At 32.4% G+C, this 22387-nt stretch overlaps 2 protein-coding genes and 2 non-coding genes across 4 annotated transcripts; all 4 read left to right on the top strand.

Moving 5' to 3' along the window:
• Positions 1-1091: 1091 nt before the first annotated feature.
• LOC100805025 (elicitor-responsive protein 1-like) lies at positions 1092-3133 on the top strand. The gene is made up of 5 exons (NM_001254179.3): positions 1092-1247; positions 1614-1679; positions 2168-2306; positions 2453-2582; positions 2869-3133. The coding sequence occupies exons 1-5, from the start codon at positions 1181-1183 to the stop codon at positions 2920-2922; spliced, it is 456 nt and encodes a 151-aa protein (NP_001241108.1). The 5' UTR covers positions 1092-1180; the 3' UTR covers positions 2923-3133.
• Positions 3134-3864: 731 nt separating this feature from the next.
• On the top strand, positions 3865-3936 carry TRNAK-UUU (transfer RNA lysine (anticodon UUU)). The gene has a single exon. It is a non-coding gene; the product is annotated as a tRNA-Lys (tRNA).
• Positions 3937-4014: 78 nt separating this feature from the next.
• TRNAF-GAA (transfer RNA phenylalanine (anticodon GAA)) lies at positions 4015-4087 on the top strand. Its single transcript has one exon. It is a non-coding gene; the product is annotated as a tRNA-Phe (tRNA).
• Positions 4088-5738: 1651 nt separating this feature from the next.
• On the top strand, positions 5739-21880 carry LOC102665742 (kinesin-like protein KIF20B). The gene is made up of 19 exons (XM_041011952.1): positions 5739-5891; positions 6942-7925; positions 8138-8319; positions 8925-9014; positions 9114-9401; positions 9884-10093; positions 11690-11923; positions 14618-14884; positions 15265-15327; positions 16024-16113; positions 16217-16303; positions 16447-16497; positions 16633-16791; positions 17054-17170; positions 19051-19348; positions 19785-19930; positions 20528-20722; positions 20810-21022; positions 21545-21880. Exons 2-19 carry the CDS (start codon positions 7010-7012, stop codon positions 21773-21775), a joined length of 3837 nt encoding a protein of 1278 aa, XP_040867886.1. The 5' UTR covers positions 5739-5891; positions 6942-7009; the 3' UTR covers positions 21776-21880.
• Positions 21881-22387: the final 507 nt, after the last annotated feature.

Below are 22387 nucleotides of genomic sequence, written 5' to 3'. Positions count from 1 at the left end.
ATGGGGCGAGTCGCGTACGGGTATTATCTTTCCAATCCCTTACTTCGACTCCTCAACATATTCCCATACCCGTAGCCGATACCCGACGGGTTTTAGTTTATTGTCCCATCCCCGTACCCGTCGGGTATCGGGTATCCCCAACCCCGTTCCACACACCATTTAGAAAAATATTTTTTTTGTAAAAAAATATTAAAAATTTGATTTTAGAAAAAAATAAATTGATTGTTAAACATTTATTTTTAACTACTTATATATTAATAAATTTATTATAACGCGTGTGTCTACATAAATAGTTAAGAAAATAATATTAAATTATGTAAAAATTTTAAAATAAAATTAACTAGTAATAAAAATTATATGTCTTTTGATTAAATTATACAAAAATTCTAAAGATTTTAAGTGGCGGGGCAGGTTCGGGTTCAGGGTCGGGACGGGTCTAGTAATCCCATACCCGTATCCGTACCCGACTTTTGGTTATCGGGGAAAACCCGAACCCGTACCCATACGCGATCAACTCGAATATTACCCGTCAAAGTCGGGACAAATTCGGGTGGATACCCACGGGTACGAATTTTCTTGTCATGTCAAACCATTCTAATTTAATTCCACGAGAGTTCGACCAAACTGACATACATGTCCCTTTTGAATGACCTTTATACATTGGACTGTTGAGTTGAATAGATTCCGAGTAGGTGACCAATGTTCAAGTGTTCATTACCTTCGAGTTTACATGTTGATAAAATTAAGAAGTTATGGTTAAAGTTGAGCCACTAGGATATAAATATTCTTAGTTAAAGTACACTTTTAAGTCCTAACAATAACTTAAACTTTATATAATAATAAGATGAATATTTATCACGTGATGAGAGTAAAAAAGACTAATTAATGCCAATTATCTATTACTTTTCTAAGGTACGTAGCATCCCTAGAGGAAGGCTTACCGAGTCATTGTATCATTTACCAGTGCCAATCGACAATTGTTTATTGTGGTTTAGAAAATGGAAAGACTTGAGACGAAGGTGGGTTGGTTATGTGGTTGACCCCGTGAATGCTAAAGTCCTATATAAAGCAAGTACCACCCATTCCAACGTAGAAAGAAGACACTTATTAGACATTAATTGTAAGAATTTTGCTGGCTTATAATCTTCAGGGACAAAGACACGGTTAGAGAGAGAAAGAGATGGCAATTGGGTTTATGGAGGTGCAGCTTGTGAAAGCAAAGGGGTTGTGTGACACTGATTTCTTTGGTATATATGGCCTCATTTTGTTTTCAAATGTGTTTTATTTTTCTTCTACACCATGTTCTTGAAACATATCTTATGTTGATTCCATGAACCCTTTAACCAAATGAGTTCCCCTTTAACCAAACCAAAAAATAATATCTTAGAACTTTGTTAGGAGAGTTAGTCTCGTGATTTTCAATTATTTGCTTTCAGAAAAAAATAAATATCAAACACCAATATATGTACTATGGACCGGGTTCTCCTTTGATTTGCATTCTTCTTATTCTTTGTTCTTTTTAGTATATATGTTCAAGTTATTCTGTCCTAACTTATACTTTAACTATTCTAACAACCTTCATTGTTATTTGTCCTTTTCTCTTCTGTTAATAGGTAGTATGGACCCGTATGTTGTGATACAGTACAACGGTCAAGAGCGAAGGAGTAGTGTTGCTAAGGGTGAGTTCTATTATAGTTGAGTTGACATTCAAATCACTCGAGAAATTAGTATGGTATACTATCTTCTTTTTGCTTTGAATTACAAGAAAATTAAATATATGTAACTATAGAGCTTTATATGAGGAATAGAGGTAAAAAAATGATGTAATGGAGATAAAGAGAAATATAGGAAAAAAATGAGGTAACAATTAAATAGAAAATAAAATTAATATATTGTGTCTTTTTCTTATAATATATATGAGGAATTCCTTAAACTTCATTTTAAGCGTGTTAAATAGACTACTGAAAATAGACTTGATTGATAGCTATTGATGAAGACAAAATATGTATTTTGACAAGAGTGTATATAGAGTATAATAATTTGGCCTATAAATGTAATCAATCAACTACTATTAATATGTCATCATTTAAATCTTTTTCATAACCTCTAGAAGATAATTAAGGATATGAGGGAAAAAAATGGTTTAATGGCTCTTACGACAATGCAGGACAGGGCAATAATCCGGTGTGGAATGAGAAATTTGAGTTTAAGGTAGAATATCCTACACCAAGTAACTCATACAAGGTCATCTTAAAAATCATGGACAAGGATTCGTTATCTGCAGATGACTTTGTTGGTCAAGCCATGTAAGACTTCAATAGCTTCATTAATATAGTAAATATATGCTACCAATAGATTGGAGATAGATTCATTATTTATTTAATCAAGCAAATCTCACTCTTTTTTGTATAAATGTTCATGCTTTAAAGAAGCTATTTTTCTCTGTATGTAGAGTCTATGTGGAAGACTTATTAGCCATAGGGGTAGGGGATGGTGCAGCTGAGCTGCAACCTCTCAAGTACAGAGTAATTCGTGAAGATCAATCTTATTGTGGAGAAATTGATGTTGGTATAACTTTTAAGGTAACCTTCGAATGAATCAATGGCTTGCAAATTCAAATGCATGGATGCTACATTTACAAGATATAAAATTTACAAGCATAATTTTGTGAAGATACCTTAAGCACATGGATAAATGACATGCTAACTAGTTAGTTATTCTTTTTAAGGCAAATCAATACCTTAACTTTTTTTTACATGTGTTGAATGGCAATGGAAATTTTGTTTCTATCTTATACTATAGTATTGGTAATGGAATTCATACGTTACCTATTTGAATAATTTTGTTATTGTGGGGATTAATGCATAGGTTGAAGAAGAGTTCAATGGAGAAACTAAACGAGGAAGGAAGGACAGCAACTAGTATTTGCAATAGCAGTTGGCCAACAATAATATAAATTGGAAATTAAATGTTGATTTTGGAATCGTCATCATGTAGTGAAGTTTCATCATTTTTAGTTGTATTTGATCCTTTTGGAAAGTAGGATCAATACATAGATAAATTTACTAAATTGTTATGTCATCGAATTAGTATGTATTATCAATCTTCTAATTTATCTTCATGATGATTAATCTCATTGATGATTCGAACTTACTTTTGGTAGTCTATGAGTGAAAAAAGTGAGATATAGAGAAAAAAAATAAAAGGAAGAGAGAAAAATGTTAGAAGTAACATTTTTAAAAAATGAAAAATAAAGAAAAATGAGGTAAAAGTAAGATTCAACTGAATATTTAAGTATTTTTCAATAGATACATCTATTACTTAATGGCATTTCGAAAACCTTTATAAAAGTACATTTAATTTTATGTTAATATAAACTTTTTTTAAAATTTTATTTCAGATAATTTCATATTGATACTTATCAATATAAGTATTACTTTTAACTTATTTCAATAAATTTATCAGTCAAATCTATAAATAAATTCTGATTTGATAACCCGATATTTAATAAATGATGCTTAATTAAATTATATCTAAGCACTCCTTCAATAACATAGCTAAAAACATTTTGGTTTAAAAACATTTTTGTATCCACAAAAGATATAATTAAGTAATTATACTTTAACTTTGACTATCTAAAACAAAATAAATGGAAAAAAAATAATTGAACTAGAATCATAATCTATCAATTTACAGGCTCATCGGTTTCAATAGTTATAGTCCAATTATATTTCCAAAGCTCAAATATTTCACTAAAGACTATTTCGATTACATTGAACATTGTTACTCAATAGTAATTCAAATAAAAGTTTACTACATGTATTTGATTACAAATTATATTGTTTTTTTTTTAAATTATCACAAGCCGTCTTAGCTCAGTGGTAGAGCGCGTGGCTTTTAACCACGTGGTCGTGGGTTCGATCCCCACAGACGGCGTTTTAGTATGATTTTGTTAAACTGTTAAAATATTTTTTGCAATAATTATTATATTTTATTTCATATTTATTATTAATTGCGGGGATAGCTCAGTTGGGAGAGCGTCAGACTGAAGATCTGAAGGTCGCGTGTTCGATCCACGCTCACCGCAAAATTATTTTATTTTTATTACTTTTACCAGTTTTATATGTTTCAATATCACCGTTATTTATTGGGATAAAAAAATGATTTATTATTTTTATGATATGAAAGTATTCAATATATTTTATTAAATTTATTAAACTTCAAAAAATAATTTTTGTATAATTTTTAATATAAAATATATTTATTTACTTCTTAATAAGTATTTGTAATCATGAAATGAACAATCTAAAAAATTAAACATAAAATTAACTGTTCGACGCATAGAAATTTGTTGCAAAAATCATATAGCACTTGAGATATTTTCATAATTACTTATATTTTCAATATTTTTATTACCTGAAACAAAACATTAAATATTCTTTGGATTTTCATTAAATGTTATATATTTTATTTCCCTGAAAAATGTCACAACCTTGAATTTTTTCTATTAATGTCAGACTTAATAAGTAATATTTAAATATAAAAATATCAGTGAATAATTTATCTGGTATATATTTATTTTTTAAGAGGAATACTATAAACAAGTACTTTGAATTTTGGAAATATTAATTAAAATATTAATACAATTTATCAAATATTTTTTTAATTATTTTAAAAATAAATATTAATATTTACATTAAAATATCCTTTTCATTACAACACAAAGATTTATTACTTTTATTTGTTATTACTTCAATATCTCTTTTATCGAGGGATCAAAATATTCATTGACAGCCTATTACATCAGGAATAAACTTTATGAACACAATTAAAAGGCGAAACACCTTTCCATTAAAAAACAAAGGGTTTATTACTTTTATGATACAAAAGTATTAAATAAATTTTATTAAATATTTTAAATTGTTTAAAAATAAATGTTGAATAAATTTTAATTTTTAATATAGGAAATATTATTTTTTAAAAATATTTTTTTTATTTTAATGTATTTATAATCAAACAATAAACAGTCTAAAAAATTAAAACAAAAGGCTGATTTTACATCACATAGAAATTTGTTGTGAAAAATCATAAACCACATGAAAATTTTGTATAGTTATTTGTATTTAAAATAGTTTTATTACACAAAGGTAAATATAATATAAATAAAAAAGTAAATATCATTAACACTATGAGATTTTTTCAAATTTCTTATGATGTTTTTCATTTTTTATCTTTACATTAATTATTTAAAAAAATATTACATTAACATCTTTTATATATTAAACTAATCCTTTTTATTATTTGAATATGATTATGGCATATGTTTTTTTGATGGAATTTGTTGTAAATTTTTTAAAAAATATATATACAATCTTAGATTTATTCAAAAAAATTAGTGAAATTCACTGAAAATAAAATATTACATTAGTAGGTAATTATAACATGAAAGTGTACAAAAAAAAAAAAAAACATTAACTAGTTTGGCTTGTGTCGTGCTCGGGGAACGGCGATGCCAATTATAACGCATTTTGTGCAGAGTGAACTCTGTTTCATTTCAAGTACTGACGCACTCGCGAGGGGGGCCATGTATTTCACGCTCCAATGAAAAAGCTCCACGTCATCCAGGTTCATGAGCAACTCGAAGTTCCAAAATTGCACGTGTCATGGGTGCGCGTGGCCAAATGGAAGAACCAATAGCAGCACGAAGCCCTAGTCAGCAGTGAATGAGTGAGTAGTGCTGAGTTATACTGTTGAGAGTCAAAACTCACTCAATACAAAACAAAACCCCAAATTCAGAATTTTTACACTTTGGTTTGATTCCTTTTCTTTCTATTAGGTCACACACACCAGAACCAGATCCATTTTTGAAGGAACTTCCACTTTTTCCTAAGGTCAATTTCTCTCTGCATTTTTACCCAATTCGTCAATAATTCAATTCTCTTCTCTTGCATGTCTTTTTCTGATACTTTTTTTTTACTGTTATCGTTGCATATTTGGTTTTGCTCAATTTCTAGTGATATGTTTTTTTTTTCTTCTTTCAGAGCTCTCTGTAATTTTTATTTATTTATTAAAAGCTCTTCTTCGGTGTTAGAGTGAGAAGAGGGGAAAATCTTTTTGAAGGAGCTTCCCTTTTTCGAAGTTCAAATTCTCTCTGCCATTTTTACCTCTATACTTGGATTCTCCCCGTGCATGTGATCTCATCAGTCTTTCTCATACTTTCCACTTTTATAGGTGCATATTTGAGTTTGCTTAATTTTTAGTGGTAAATGTTTCTTTTTCTCTTCTTCTTCCAAAGCTCTGTGTAATGTTTTGATCAAAAGCTGTTTTGAACTACATTGGGGTTGGGCCAATGCGGGACTAGTGGGACATAGTGTTAAGAGTGAGAAGAGGGGAATGCAGAATCAGGGCTTTAGTTATTTTTGTGGTGCTAGAGGCGTTGATTTATCGGCTGTTTTGAATTTTTTCAGTGAATGATGTGTTGTCGTTTGCTGATTAATGCATGCATGGCTTAGAAACTGGGACTATCTGTGTGACTGTGTTCAATGTTTTAATGCTGATGAATATGGATATTGTATGCCCCTTTTTGAGTGTGGGAAAGTTATTGCAGGTTGATAATCTGTATGGTTTTGTTTGTTACGCTTGCTATTTGCATTTCTTTATTACATTGTATTTATTACTTTATTTGTGGTGGTTCCCGCAGGCTCTGTGTGTTTGTGTTCATGTTTGATCTGTTTAATAGTGTGCAGTTCCAGTTTCACATTGTAGGAACCTTATAGTTTCTTATTTTTCTAGTATTGGAGGATTTGGTTAGATGAAATGATTGTAATAAAATTTCTGTTCGAGTTTAGTGCTTTTCCCTGGTTCTGAATGCGATACTTAATGAAATTTGTCTGCACTGCAACAGAACAACAGTCAGTTCTAACACTACATTTATCTTTCAGGTGGTGTAATAATAATAATAATAATAATAATAATAATAATAATAATAATAAGCCTTGCAGGAACTGTAATGGCTCACAGCTGCTCTGATGAGGATACTGATATTAGTGAATCTGAAATTAGTGAGTATGAAGATAAATCCTATGAAGAACTGAAAAATGGAAGTCAGGATGTGAGAACATCGGGCAAGACTTTCACTTGCCCCTACTGCCCTAAAAAGAGAAAGCAGGATTATTTATACAAGGAGCTCCTTCAACATGCTTCTGGGGTGGGTCAGAGTAGTTCACAAAAGAGAAAAGCAAGAGACAAGGCTAATCATTTGGCTTTAGTGAAATATTTGAAAAAGGATCTCATGAATGTAGATGTTCCATCAAATGATTCAAAACCGGAAGATGAAAGTGATCCTTCTGTTAATTCTAATGATCAGTTTGTGTGGCCTTGGATTGGAGTTGTAGTTAATATTCCAACTAGACGGACAGAAGATGGACGCTGTGTTGGTGAGAGTGGTTCTAGGCTGAGGGATGAGTACAGAAGCAGGGGTTTCAATCCAGTGCGAGTTAATCCTTTGTGGAATTTCCGGGGTCACTCTGGAACTGCTCTTGTGGAATTCAATAAAAACTGGCCAGGCTTACATAATGCATTGGCATTTGAAAGAGCATACGAATTAGATCATCATGGTAAAAAGGATTGGTTTACTAATTCTGGGCAGAAGTCTGGTCTTTATGCATGGGTTGCCCGGGCAGATGACTACAAGATGAACAGTATTTATGGAGAACATCTGCGAAGGATGGGTGATGTCAAAACCATATCCGAGCTTATGGAAGAAGAAGCTCGGAGGCAAGATAAACTTGTCTCGAATTTAACTAACATTATTCAGGTCAAGAATAAGCACTTAAAAGAGATAGAAGTGAGATGCCACGAGACTACAGATAAAATGAACCTTGTTATGAAGGATAAAGATAAACTCATTCAAGCTTATAATGAAGGTATCTATATTTATTGAGCCTTAGGACCAAATAGCCATTCATTGATTGAATCATCGTAGACGTTGGCACCGTAGGATTTGCCATTGCTAAATTATTTTCTTCAGAATATTGTGTTGTAATTCAATTTTATATCTTAACAATTGACTATTATTTTAAAATGCTGCTGATCTGTTGTAACAACATTGTTTTATGGTATGATTCCTTCTCTTCAGAGATACAGAAAATACAGTCAAGTGCCAGGGATCACTTCCAAAGGATTTTTACTGACCATGAAAAGCTCAAATTGCAACTGGAATCTCACAAAAATGAGCTTGAGTTACGGAAAGTTGAATTGGAAAAACGTGAGGCACATAACGAAAGTGAAAGAAAAAAGTTGGCAGAAGAAATTGAGGAGGTATAGTGTTTTTTTGCTGCATTTCCTGTAGTATACTATGATTGAAATTCCTGTGAAATTAAGATTGAAGAAATAATATTTATTGTTTTAGGTTGATTGATTATTATGGTTGATATATAGATGTTTCAGAGCTTTCAAGGTAGGAGTCTGCTACCAAGATCAATCGTTTTCCCATTTTTATTTATTGGGCTTGATTATCATGAAATGATTGGTTTAAAAAAAATTTCCATTAAATTTGTGGATAATGAATTCTGTTAACACCGGGAATTTGATGAATCTGGTTTTTATTTAAGGTGTACGCTGTTGAAGGTCATGAATCCAAAACATGTTAATTTCTGGGATGAAAATGGAAATTTGGGGGAGTGAGAAGGGACAAGAGTGTGATCAATCTAGAGTTGTATTCCAAAGCATTTCATGCCATTGGTTTTCCGTTTTTCCATAATTCTGTTTACTCTCATTAAGGATTTTGCTTAAGGACTGTAAATCAATTTTTTTTTTACATAATCTGTTTTTTCCGTGTCTTTAAAATCATTTAAAATTATAATCTGCTCATGAAGCTTGTGGAAGGTTTTATTTAACACTGCTGACATTTATTGGTTTTGCAGAATGCATCGAAAAATACCTCTCTTCAGATGGCTGCTTTAGAGCAAATGAAAGCTGATGAAAATGTTATGAAACTGGCTGAAGATCAAAAGGTGTGTTGCCCATTTTTTGCTTTGTTAGTAACCAAAAGTGTCCTCATCAGCACCAGAATGACATAGTATAAGTATTAATGCTATTTATATTTTATACAGAGGCAAAAAGAACAACTCCATGCTAAAATCATTCAGCTTCAAAAACAACTTGATATGAAACAAGAGCTGGAGTTGGAGATTCAGCAATTAAAAGGTTCATTAAGTGTGCTGAAGCACATGGAAGATGACGAAGATGCAGAAATTCTGAATAAGGTAGATACACTACAAAAGGATTTAAGGGACAAGGAGCAGTCACTTCAAGACTTAGATGCATTGAACCAAACACTAATCATTAAAGAGCGTGAGAGTAATGATGAGTTGCAGGAAGCTCGACAAGCATTGGTTGATGTAAGCGTTTTTTTTCAAATATGTGTTCCTCCTAATTCTTCAAATGAATTTGCTAGAGCATCTCAATGAGGTTCAGTCGAGTGTAACTATTCTTTCACTTGGGTCAAGGGCTGGTAGTGTTTTTATGATGATTTTACTTGCCCATTTAAAGTGTTTTATGAATTGATGCACACATGGTCTCATAAGTTATAAGTTATGAATTTACATTTTTATAGAGCATTGCACTTTTTCCTTTTATGATTCATAGCAAGGTAGCAAAGTGATTTGAATAAAATTTAAATGTTTTTAATGGCTCATTTGATTATCCAGACGAGTCCTAACTATGATTGTGTGGATATTCTCTGCCTATATTTTCATTACTTTTATCATGGGTGTTATGTACTGATTTTTTTTGTTGTTGCAATTTTTAAAGCTTTCTTGGACTTTTAACTGTCTAATATTGCTTTCAAGATTTATTAGTAATCTTCTTTTCTCACTTGCAGGCCATTAAAGAGTTGCAATCTCATGGAAATATTCGTTTGAAGAGAATGGGGGAACTTGATACTAGACCATTCCTTGAAGCAATGAAGCAAAGATATAATGAGGAGGATGCTGAAGAGAGAGCTTCAGAACTGTGTTCATTGTGGGAAGAATATCTAAAGGACCCAGATTGGCATCCATTCAAAGTTATCATGGTTGAAGGAAAAGAAAAGGTGTGTCTATGTTAAACATATTTATAGGTCTCCTGAAATTATCCTGAAGTCTATGTGCTTCATTGCCTGTCACTCTTAATCAAACATGGTTCACTTTGTTATTTATCTTTATTGTCCTTAATGAGACAATAAATGTTTTGACGATCTCCATTCTCTGGATTGGAACACTATTTGTCTTTAAGAACCTGTAATACTTCCTAGTTTCACCTGGTGTTATCTAAGGGTATTCTTTATATTGATCCTTTCACTCTAGGGTGTGTTCGGAAGTGGGGTTTTGGATGGTGATGGGAGGGCAGTTTTTTTTTTAATACATATTCTCTAAATTGATTATTTAAAAAAACGAGAAAAATAAATTAATAGATTGGCATAAACCTAATGTTCTAATCTTTTATCTATTATTATAAACATTACATGACTCTTTTAATTAAAAATAAAAAATTGCTCTCGCCTCCCTTCCCCTCTGAAACCCAAGAATACACCCTTAGGGTCTGATGTTTAATGGAGTCGAGGAAGGTTTGTGCTAACTAGAAGAGTCATAGGTGATTATTGCTTAATTGGGGAAGCATGACGTGGAAACTAAGAATAGCAGCCAATTTTAATGTTTCAAACTTTTAAATAACCTTTTAAGCCAGGCCATTTTATAGACACTCAAGTCTGATAAATTGGCCTAGCCTTGCCTAGCCTGGCTCATTTCCATCCCCCGAAATTGCATTTTCTTCATGTAATTTTGTAAGCCTGGAAGGCTTGAACAGCAAAATAAAATTGCAAAAAAAACTGTGCTTATGGTCAAATACGAAAATGATGGTGCTTATGGGAGCCTGGGAGGTGAGTATTTAACTTGTATTTTATTGATATATCCCTATTAAGTGTATTGTACAAGAAGGGGGTGGTTGATAAAGGAGAATACAATGTGAAATAAAGTGAATATCATGCTGATAGTCTAGAACATAAGTGTATACCATGCTGATAAGGATTGGTGAGGGATATTAGGTTAGGTGGGAGGAACCAGGTCCTTTGACAAACCTGTTGCATTTTCTTCTACCTTGTATTTTTCTGTTTTCCAGCATCAGAGAATGAGAGACACACTCAGTAATCCCTCCACTGATACTTATAAAAGATTAATATCAATGAAGAGGGAATACTCGTATCAGATTCCAGTTCTTAACACATCCTGAGATACTTGAAAAATCAGGACGCCACCTTAAAATTAATTGGATTACACTGCCTCTGTTCCTCTATAACACAAGCTTTCTAACATTTCCACTATTGGGTGAAAATTCATGAGTCCCACTAAATAGTAAATAGCAGTCATTGAATAGGGGATAGGACTTGCATCATTTAGTGGGCATCCCATAAATTTAACCAAATGGTGGAGTGTGCTAGAAATAGTGTATTAGAGTGTATTGCTTGCTAGCATTTGTTTTAAGCAGGAACAGAAGTACACCCTTCAATTGTTCTGCTACTGCTTTAGGACAAATATCATTCTAATATAACAATTTGATGTATACAAGGGTTATTAATTCATTTTAGTCTATAATTATATTAAAATGGACTCTATGCACTTTGTAATCTAGCTTCATGCATTTTTCATTTCAGGAAATTATTAGAGATGACGATGAAAAGCTGAATGGGTTGAAAAATGACTTGGGTGAAGGGGCATATAAAGCAGTGGTGGAAGCTTTGTTGGAAATAAATGAACATAATCCTAGTGGACGATACTTAACCTCAGTATTATGGAACTATAAACAAGGAAGGAGAGCAACTCTGAAAGAAGGAGTACAATTTCTGTCAAATCAATGGAAAGTTCTTAAACGCAAGAGGGGAATGACGTGAAGGTTTGTTTATAAGTATATTAGGTTACTGCATTTGTCTTTTAAACTTTATAGCTATAGCTAGATCATAGAAAGAAAAAGATTTTAAAAGCTATTGGTATGTGGCTTACTTAATTATAGATAACAAGAAATTAGTGGTTAATTTTCATTATTCACAACCCCCACCTATTTATATGATTAGTGTTATCGTTTCAATTATTGCCCATGTAACTAAGGATTGTATTTCTGAAAGGTTGATGTTGGTTTCGGGGAGAGAATTATGCATGGCAGCCTGGTGCATGCGTCCATATTGGGAGAGCAGCAAACCTAGCGGTTTTGTTTAGGTTAAGTTATTTTTCGATAATGTCAAGCTATTTCATTACTTGGCACTTAGCTCCTGTGGGCATGTGCCCAGAAGCAAACTGCATTCATAATGACAAGCCTTTGTAATCTTGTGTGGCAGAAGACATTGAAGTTAAACTTGTATGACTATATCATTTGGCTTTTAATTTTAACATGTTTCTTTGAGTAATTGTCATTTTGGTGCAAATTATATTTTACAGTCTCTCGACCTTGATCCAATTAAGACGATTGTTAGATATAAAAACCTGTCTGTTGTATTATTTTCACACAAGTTAAATCAGTCTATTTTACATACAGCTTTTTTACAACAAAAACAACTGAAATCTTGAGAAATAATGTTTTCTAAACATGCTCGAAGCAGGAAACAAAGCTAACATTTTTCTTAACTTTATTTTCTCCTCTACTTCAAGACAATGCATCAATTCAGGGGTCTGACAGCGCACCCTTAACTTCATTTACATTATTTCATCTCATCTCCTCTAATAAACATAAAGTGTTAATGTGAAACATTAAATCAAGATGAGATTAAGATATTTTTATTTAATGAAAAAAAAATAATTTTGAGTAAACACTAGTTTGTCTCGCTTTCCATTTCTAAACCTTCTTTTACTAGTTTTTAAATCAAATTAAGCCACTTAAGAAGAAAAATATATATTATAAAAACAGGGTAAAGGAAATACAGAAAATGATGAATAAAATACAAAAGGGTATTACCATTACAAAACAAAAAGAAGAAAAAGAAACCAAAAAACAAAAGAACACTAGTTTGATTTGGGGGGATAGGGTGGAGAAGGAAGAAATAGACTTAATTATTTATTTGGTTCCTTAATTATTTAAAAATGTTTAATTATGTCTCTTAATTTTTTTAAAATTCAATAGAGTTCCTTAATTTTTAAAAATGCTTCGTTGCAACCCTTCCTGTCCAATTGGAATTGATGGCGTTAAGTTACAGGTTCCAACAACTTAATTTTATGAATAGTGACGGCTTTTAATTGCATTATATTTTATTAAGACGACGACAACAACATCAACAACGCCTTATCCCACTAGGTGAGGTCGGCTACATGGATCAATTTCCGCCATAATGTTCTATTAAGTACTATACTTCTATCCAAATCATTAAGTTCGAGATCCTTTTTGATAACCTCTCTTATAGTCTTTTTGGGTTTTCCTCTGCCTCTAATTGTTTGTCTTCTCTCCATCTGGTCTACTCTCCTCACTACAGAGTCTACCGGTCTTCTCTCTACATGCCTAAACCACCTAAGTCTATTTTCCACCATCTTCTCTACAATAGGCGCTACTCCAACCCTCTCTCTAATAGCTTCGTTTCTAATTTTATCCTGTCGAGTCTTACCACACATCCACCGCAACATCCTCATCTCCGCTACACCTACTTTATTCTCATGTTGGCTCTTGACTGCCCAACATTCTGTTCCGTACAAAATCGCCGGTCTTACCGCACGATAAAACTTTCCCTTTAGCTTGATCGGTACCTTTGCATCACATAACATCTCCGATGCTTTTCTCCATTTCATCCATTCTGCTTGAATGCGATGATTCACATCCCCTTCAATTTTCCCATCATCCTGTATTTTATTAAGACAAAAAAAAATAAGTAGGAAAAAAGTGAGTATATTTAGCAGAAGAAAAAAAATGAATCTCGTATATCTTTAATTCTTTATTACTATTTTATCTTTTTACGTATTTCTATTCACTTATTTATTTTTTCTTTATCTTTTTTTTTTCAAACGAAATATTTTTCTTTTCATTTTATTTTTCACCTATCTTCATTTATTATATCTACTTTTACATGTTTATGTATTTTCTACCAACCAAATGATAATTCAACACCAAAAATTTTGACACAAGTGAGTCGACACATATTATTTAACCAGGTCCAATTTCTGATTTTAACATGAAACTATCATTTTGTTCAAAAATTGGTAGGCTTGGTGGGAGAATAATTAATTGAGTGCAAATAAGAAGTTTTAGATATTTTCAGGTAACAAAAAAATACGGGGAATCAATTTGTCATTGGAACACACTTTCATACCGAATTTGGTTATTTTAAAATAAAAAAATGATCCCGTAGCATGGTGGAACTTGGAAGCTAAAAGAGCTCTTGGAGTTCAAGTTTGTCTCTACATTTTGTTTTCAGTTTATCTACAACACAGACAGTGCTACGCTGTGCACCCTAAAGAGTAAAGTACAGTACAGGTTCTCTCTCTTTTCTAAACCAATCCACTCTTGTCTTTTGTCTTTTTCATGAATATTTGAGGTTTTTTTTTCTCTCTAAGTTGTGACACGAGACTGTAACAGTTTGAGTGTTTGACATTTGATTCATTTCAAGGTTCTTTGGTTTGGAATAGAAATAATCAAAATAGTCACAGGGACCTTCTGTAGCAAAATGGTAGACTGTGATCATGAAGAGGAAGGTCCTAGTAAACAGAGCGAGGCTATTGTGAGCCTTGAGAGGGAAATTCAGAACCAGAATCAGAAATTTATGGATATGGAGCATAAGCACGCGGAGAAAGCTCTTATTATGGGTGAACTCATGGTTGGACTAGCACAGAACATTGATTCCAGGCAAAGAAATCTGTTGGAAATGGAAAAAAAAGTATAATGAATCGTTGAACATGATCTAGAACTTGATGGACCAGGGAGATACGTTGCACCAGTAATGTCACAAAAGTATAATATTATATTTTGAGATAGACGAAATCACTGTGTGTGTTTCTAAACGATTCTGAACCGAAATTGATGTGAATTTTCGGAAGCCACAATTTTTAGCTTCTGCATCAACATAATATTTGACATGAAAATCATGTGATACATGTGTTTAAAACGCCAACTCAAAGACGCTGCGAGAAATGCATTAGAAGGAAAACAAAATTTCTTTGTATTTTCAAACGATTGATAAGTAGTAGTATTTACATTTGCATTTGATTGTAAAAGTAAAAATATATGACTATATGTTGTGTTTCTTCTCCTCTTTAGGATTCTAGGCCTGGTCCTGCATATCTAGTGACACTAAGACTTGTTTCTCCTGCATTTGTTGATGTATATAGGCTTGTATATGTGATTTTATTTCTTTCTAGAATATCATTGGAGTTTACTCTACATATTTCTTTTTGATCAAGTTACACTTAATGCTCTTCAGAATTACAACAGTTGAAGGTTATGAACTCTAATCTAAGTCATGACATGGAACATTTAGAGAAATAGCATGAACAAATCAGCAAGGAATTGAAGGGGAATAAGTCCCTGATCGATCTGCAGCAAAAGAAGTTTACCGAGGTGATTCAAAAAAGGTCAGTAAGAATTGTAACATGCCTCTGCATGGAAAGGATTACATACTTATCTCTTAGTTCTTATTTGAGAAATAAACTTGTAACGTGGTATTGTACAAGATTTATGCTGAATTCTAGTTTATCTGGAATGAAAAATATTTTCACATGGTTCTTTAAAAGTTAAAGGACCAAAATGAATCTTTTAAAGTATAAATAACTAATACTCCAAAAGTATATTTTAGCCTTGTAGTTACAACCTTGGGGCCAAAATCAATTACCTAGTTATTTGGGGAGTGGTATGCTATAACAATTTTTATGTTTGGGTGGATGGTTAACTTGTTGAAAGAAAGCTTGTATGGTTTTCTATGATGAAATTTACCCCTTGTGTATTTGCTGTGTCAGCATGAAGACGGTTGCAAAAGCCTTTTTTTTTTTTTTAACATTGCAGACATTCATTGTTTTTCAGCATGTAATGGAAATTACCTCTCTCCACATTGCTGCTGTGAAACAACAAAATGATTATGAAAATGCATTGAAACTGGGTGATGATTTAAAGGTCCGTGTTACCTTTTTCTAAGATTTGTAAATTGACGTTAAAGAATTTTTGTCACCATCAGAATAGCTTATTATTTATGTTATTTGACCATCTATTTATCCAGGAGCAAGTTAAACAACTCAATGCTAAATTCATTGAAAAAGAATATCAACTGACAAGGAAACGAGAACTTGAACTTGAATATGACAAGGTAGTACTTAAAGTGATGAAGGAAGAAATTTAATAAATGGAGTGTTAGGAAAGGTAGAGTGAGATGGGAAGAAAAATGGGTAGAAACGAAACCAAGAGAAAATTAATGTTTGTTAATAATCTGTGTCTGTGATGTTAACCTAGGTAGTGAGCCTGTTGCTGTCACAGGAGACACTGAAACAAACAGAATGGAAAGTATATCAACAGTCATTATTGAATAATAATTAAAACTATCCAATGAACAGTTATAAGCCGAGTGCCATGCATTTTTTGTAGAGTCGTGGAAAGCCTGGCTTTATTTAACAGTGTTGGCAGTTATTGTTTTTGCAGGATAAAATGAAAAATAACTATCTTATGGCTGCTGCTGTGAAGCAAACAAAAGCTGAAAGAAATGTTATCAAGGGTTGGCCATCAAAGGAGAAGAGGAAGGAATTGAAAAGCTTATTGTTGCATCCCTCTGTCTGGGAGAGTGAGTCCCTGCTGGAGGAAGTTTGTTTTTATTGGCAAATGTTAACTATTAGTTTGTTAGCAGAAAGGATCGAACACACGACCTTTTCCTCTTTCTTAACCATCCAACCAACCTTATATCTCTTTCGCGTATTTGATAATCCAGAGAAAGATTTAAAGTTGGAGGGGATGAGCATAATAGATGAGCTGGAAAAGGCAGGCAATGCTTGAGTAGGAAGCAGAGTAGATAAGGATTGCTTCTTTCTGGTTCATCTTGGGTCAAAGGGTGTATTTGCTTCAACAGGAGAGGCAGAAGATGGCAGAGTTGGTCTTAGAACTGAAGGCCGAAAACGAGAGCTTGAAGGCCAAAAACAAAGAGCTGGAGAATTGGTCAGCAAAGATGGAGCTCCACAAATGTGAGGCAAAGAGCAGCAGCCATCAACATTTCTAGTGTCTTCCCTATGATGCTCCAATCCTATTTCTTTTGGGGGTGTTTCATTGATAGTCCAATCCATTGAAGATGATAGGTTCAATATTTCTGATTGCATCAACAGATGGACGGGTCAAGACCTGCTTTACCTGGGTTTCACATCTTGGCTGTGTTTTGAATGTGATTTTAAAAATTCAATAGTTATAACTTCTATGTCTTAAATGTGATTTCTTGCTTCTCAATTCCAAACATAGTTATCAAAATTCATGTTCTAAAATATGTACTTTTTTTGGATGGCTTGGCTAAAACATGTACTTTAATATGTTGCCATTTTTTTGTTAATATTTACACATCGTGATAATTCTGGATAATTTTTTTACGGCGTGGTCAGATGTAATGTGGTTGTCTTTCTCACCGAGAATTTAGAATTTTAGACTAAGGTTCACTCCTTTAGAGAGGACTAGTCCCTTTATATAAATTTGTTTTCAAACTAAGACAATTGTTAGATACAAAATTCTGTCATTGTGTTGTAGTATTATTTACACATAAGTTTTTTTAATGTCATTGTGTTGTATCAAGTACACATAAGTTAAATCAATTAGTGTTATCAGATTTTATTTCAGAAAAGAGAAGTGTTAGTAACAATCATTTTTATAATTTTGCATAATTTGTTACGCATTTTTATAATTTTTCCTATTCATTTAAACAACTTTTTCTTACTCATTTACATGTGTTTTTTTTTATAAGCATATGAATTATCTTTTCTGTTTTTCTTTTTCATTTTGATAGTGTTTTTCATCGCTCGTTGGTATAACTCTTTTCATTCATCTTTTACAAGCAATATTATTCCCAAAAAAAAAATATTTTGATAACAATTCTGTGTGGACATAAAACATATCATTAGATTAAGGTTATACATGTATTTCGTTAACTATTTATATTTTTTTTTATAAATATCCATATTACAAAAATTGTTAAACAAAATAATCATTTAAGCGTGTGCACAGTACAGCATGAGAAACTCAACTTGTATCACACTCACACCGAATCCATGACTGCTATAACGTTGGTCAAACTAGCGGTCAAAGTAGCTTACCATACACGTTGAGAGCTCATTCCGACTAGTTTAAATATGATTTTGGGGCATCTAAGTTAACGATTTTTCATGTTTGATTCCTATAAAATATTTTGTTTATTTATAAGCTTGTGTTTTTTCGATTTTGGTTCATGTAAGATTTTAACTTACCTAGATCACCGAAAATATATTTAAGTCATTCAAATTTTAGTTAGTTTTGAGCATTGCTTCACTCATTATTGCTCTCAAAATTTTCATTTTCCACTGTTCATTCTAAACAATCTTGAGCCATCATCTCAGGTATTGCAATCCATGCCTTTTTATTTATTATTTAAATCATGTCTATATTCCATGTTTCTGTTTTGATCATTTTTTCATTCTTTTCTATTCTGTTAGTTACAACTGTAACTGTAATTGTAGTAGTAGTAGACAGTAGTATTCTTCATGTTTCAGAGCTGCATTTGGTGCACACAAAATGAAAAATATATGCTTCCGCCACTTGTAAGCATCAAAGTGTGGGCTTTGTGAAAACTGTTGGATTGAAAACTTTCATTTCTGTCACAGCCCTCCCCATCTCAATTCTTTTCTGTGTCTTTGTCAAAGTTCAAAACTTTCATGAGTATTTTGAGTTCCTGTTTGTGAGTTGCAATGCCAAGACAATTCCGCAAATGTTGTGATACTAAATCGTCTTCACTGTTTCATATATTTTTGTTTGACATTGAATTTGGGGTGTTTTGGTTTGTCAAATAAAAGCATAATAATGATGACTTGGCTTTATTTTGTGCAGGCTCTTTGAATTTGTGTTGAAATGTGCAAACACAGTTACAAGTGTAAGGAGGCTCTCAGCAAGCAGAGAATGGTTATTGAGAGCCTTCAGAGGGAGATTGAGTTCAAGAATCATAAGTTAATGGAGATGGAGCACAAACATAGTGAGACACTTACATCTGTGCGCAGACTTATTGTAGGGCTTGTGGAGAATATTAATTGCAAAGAAAGAAGTCTGCTTCAAATGGAATGCAAGCATAGTGAATCATTGAACATGGTTCAGAAGTTGATGAATGAGAGAGATAAATTGCAAGAAAGATGTCATCAAGGTATTTCATAATCTGAGATTGAGGGAATCACAAAACATTAAAATATGCTGTTTGAAAGGGAAAGCGATATCTGTATGTGGTGGATCTTTTCTTTTGGAAAACTTGCTAGAATTTAAAATTTTCTAAGTTCTATATTCTGTCATCAAATTCTACATGAATTCCATACTTTGATTTTGGTTTGAAACAGCATTTTCGTGAAGTCATTTGTTTCTGTAAAAGCAATTTTGTTCACAAGACTTGGGACTACTTGGATCAGTCCCAGGATGCACTTATATGTTGTGCCTCGTCTTTGGATTCAAGACCTAATCTTTCATCTCTAAACTTCTTTCATGTGACGCTCCTGCATTATTCCATGAGTTGCTTATACAATATTGTAGAAATTTGTGTTTGTTTCCTATGCTTTCTTCTTTTCAACTCTTATGTTTATGTTTTCTAGATTTACAATTGACGAAGGTCACAAACGCTAATATGAATCATGACATGGAATGTCTAAAGAAAGACGATGGGCAGATTATCAAGGAACTGGAGGAGAGTAAAGCTCTACATGATCTACAACAGAACTTCATTGAGGAGATTGAAAAGGTAAGTAACAGTAAGAGTCATTAGACCATTCAGGTGTCTGAATAAACCACAGGAAATTGCGTGGTTTTCTATAATCAGACCCCAAATCTATTTCTTGCAGGTTTAATTGTATTAACTTGGTTAAAATTTGGATTATAGGTATTTTGTATTTCCAATCCAGCTTTTAACAACAAATGTTTATTTCAATTACTTTTGGCACACTGAATGCCAATTGTAAGTAAAACAATCTGAGATTATACCCAAGAAGCTAACTTCTGCTACATCAGTATCTTCAAATCAAAATACTTGTATTGCGGCTGCATTCTCTATTCAAGAGGGTGAAAGAGCATGAAATCTCTGCTAATTTTCCTAATATAAATAGAAAGCATTGTCTAGAATAATTAGAAAGCATGGATACGACATAGGACTAGGATATAATGCAACATGAATATCGGGATATGAAAAAAAAACTATTTGAGTTTTCTTTTCATTTAATTAACTAATTGTTTATATTTTGATTCTGATGCTTAATATATTTGTCTGCTTCATAACTTCTATTTAATTCATTATCCTTGTTGAATAATTTCCTTCCTGATTTTCCAATTTTTATTGTCAAAGTTGAAAACAGAGTTAGGAGATCAGAGTCATGTAAGAAGTGGTGGGGATTTGAACACTCAAATTTCTACTTTCAGAAATAAATTAAAGGACAAAATGGAATATTTGGACCATGTAGAAACCCTTTATAGTTCTTTAGTAGTTAAAGAGAACCAGTATAGACAAGAACTACATGATGCTCGTGAAGAATCTATAAAGGTAAGATTTCATCCGTCCTTATTCTGGCACAACGAATACTCTTTCATGGTGGGTAAAATAGCATGACCTCTTTGATTTTCTTTGTAGAGTTTGCGAGGTATGTTCAGAGGTCGATCTCAACTTGGAATTAAGAGAATGGGAGAATTAGATCCAAAACCTTTTCAACATTTGTGCTTGCAAAAGTACTCAGATGAACAATGGCAGGAGAAATCTGCTAAGTTATGTTCAGCATGGGAGGAAAATCTGAAGGATCCAACTTGGCACCCTTTCAACAAAATTGAGGTCAATGGCATATTACAGGTACATGATTATATATTTTCACCATGCATCGAAATGACTATAATTTTTGTTACCTAAATTAATGTGAAAAGATCATATGGGGAGCATATAAATATTGAATCTGAGTATCTGACATTATGAATACTTGTTAAAAGCATTTAACATTGCTTAACTGCAATGACAAGTCAGATAATTATGTTAAATCTAATGAAACTATGAAAGGATGGTCCCGTTGGGGAAAGTTAGACTCAACAATAGCAACAAATGATAGTTGTCTGGTTGTACAGCTTAAAGAATAAATTGATTGTTCTCAGGATGTAAACTGAGTAGCAGTTCTAAAACAACCATAGAATTTCAATGTCTTAATTTGTGGCCCAAGTGTTGTAAAAAAGTATTGATATTGATATATAACAAAGAAAACTGTCATGATTGATGGAGGACACATTCATTCAATCTACTATGAATAAATATTTGTTACTGAGATAGTTCATATTTTACATAAATAAGGTCGAGTAAATTGTTTTGAGATTCTCATAATTTCAGGAAACATTAGATGAAAATGATGAAAAATTGAAAGGGCTGAGAAGTGAATGCGGTGAAGCTGTGTACCAGGCTGTAACAAATGCATTAATGGAAATAGAAGAATACAATTCAAGTGGAAGATATGCAATTGCTGAAATTTGGAACTGGAAGGAGGGAAGAAAAGCCACTTTGAAAGAAATTGTTCAACATATTATTAGGCAATTGAATAGTCACAAGCGCAAAAGAAAGTAGAGCATTTTCATTAGGTCTTTTAAGCATTTTTAAATTTCACTCTCCAATATGTTATTTGTTTTTCTGGTTTAATTTACCAAAACTTATCTTATTATGTTCAAAGGCATGTAATTGATATATCAAAAAACAAAATGGTAATGTAATAATGTAGAAGCAGCTATTAGAGCATAGTGTTTTATTATAAAATTATCATTTGCCCTTTATGCATTTACATTTCATGTGTGCAGTGACGGATCTAGGACCCGGAGCCAGTGAGGACAATTTATTTAGAATAAATAATCTAATAATATACAGCTAAAAAGAGAGTTAGGAAATCAGAATTATGTAGGAAGTGGTGGCGATTTGAACAATCAAATTTCTACTTTTAGAAGTCAATTAAAGGACAAAATGGAATACTTAGAGCTTGTGGAAAACCTTTACAGTTTCCTAGTAGTTAAAGAGCAACAGTATAGACAAGAACTACATGATGCTCGTAAAGAATGTATAAATGTAAGATTTCGTCTCTTCTTATTCTGCCACGCTGCAATCACTCTGTAATTGATCTGACTCAATTAATATTCTTTCAGTAAAAACTATGTCTATAATATGATAACACATGCAAGGTGTGTAAAA

Source organism: Glycine max, chromosome 18 (genome assembly GCF_000004515.6).
Source record: "Glycine max cultivar Williams 82 chromosome 18, Glycine_max_v4.0, whole genome shotgun sequence".
NCBI lineage: Eukaryota > Viridiplantae > Streptophyta > Magnoliopsida > Fabales > Fabaceae > Glycine > Glycine max.
Note: the sequence above shows the minus strand (reverse complement) of the source record. Positions and strands in the feature narration are given on the sequence as shown.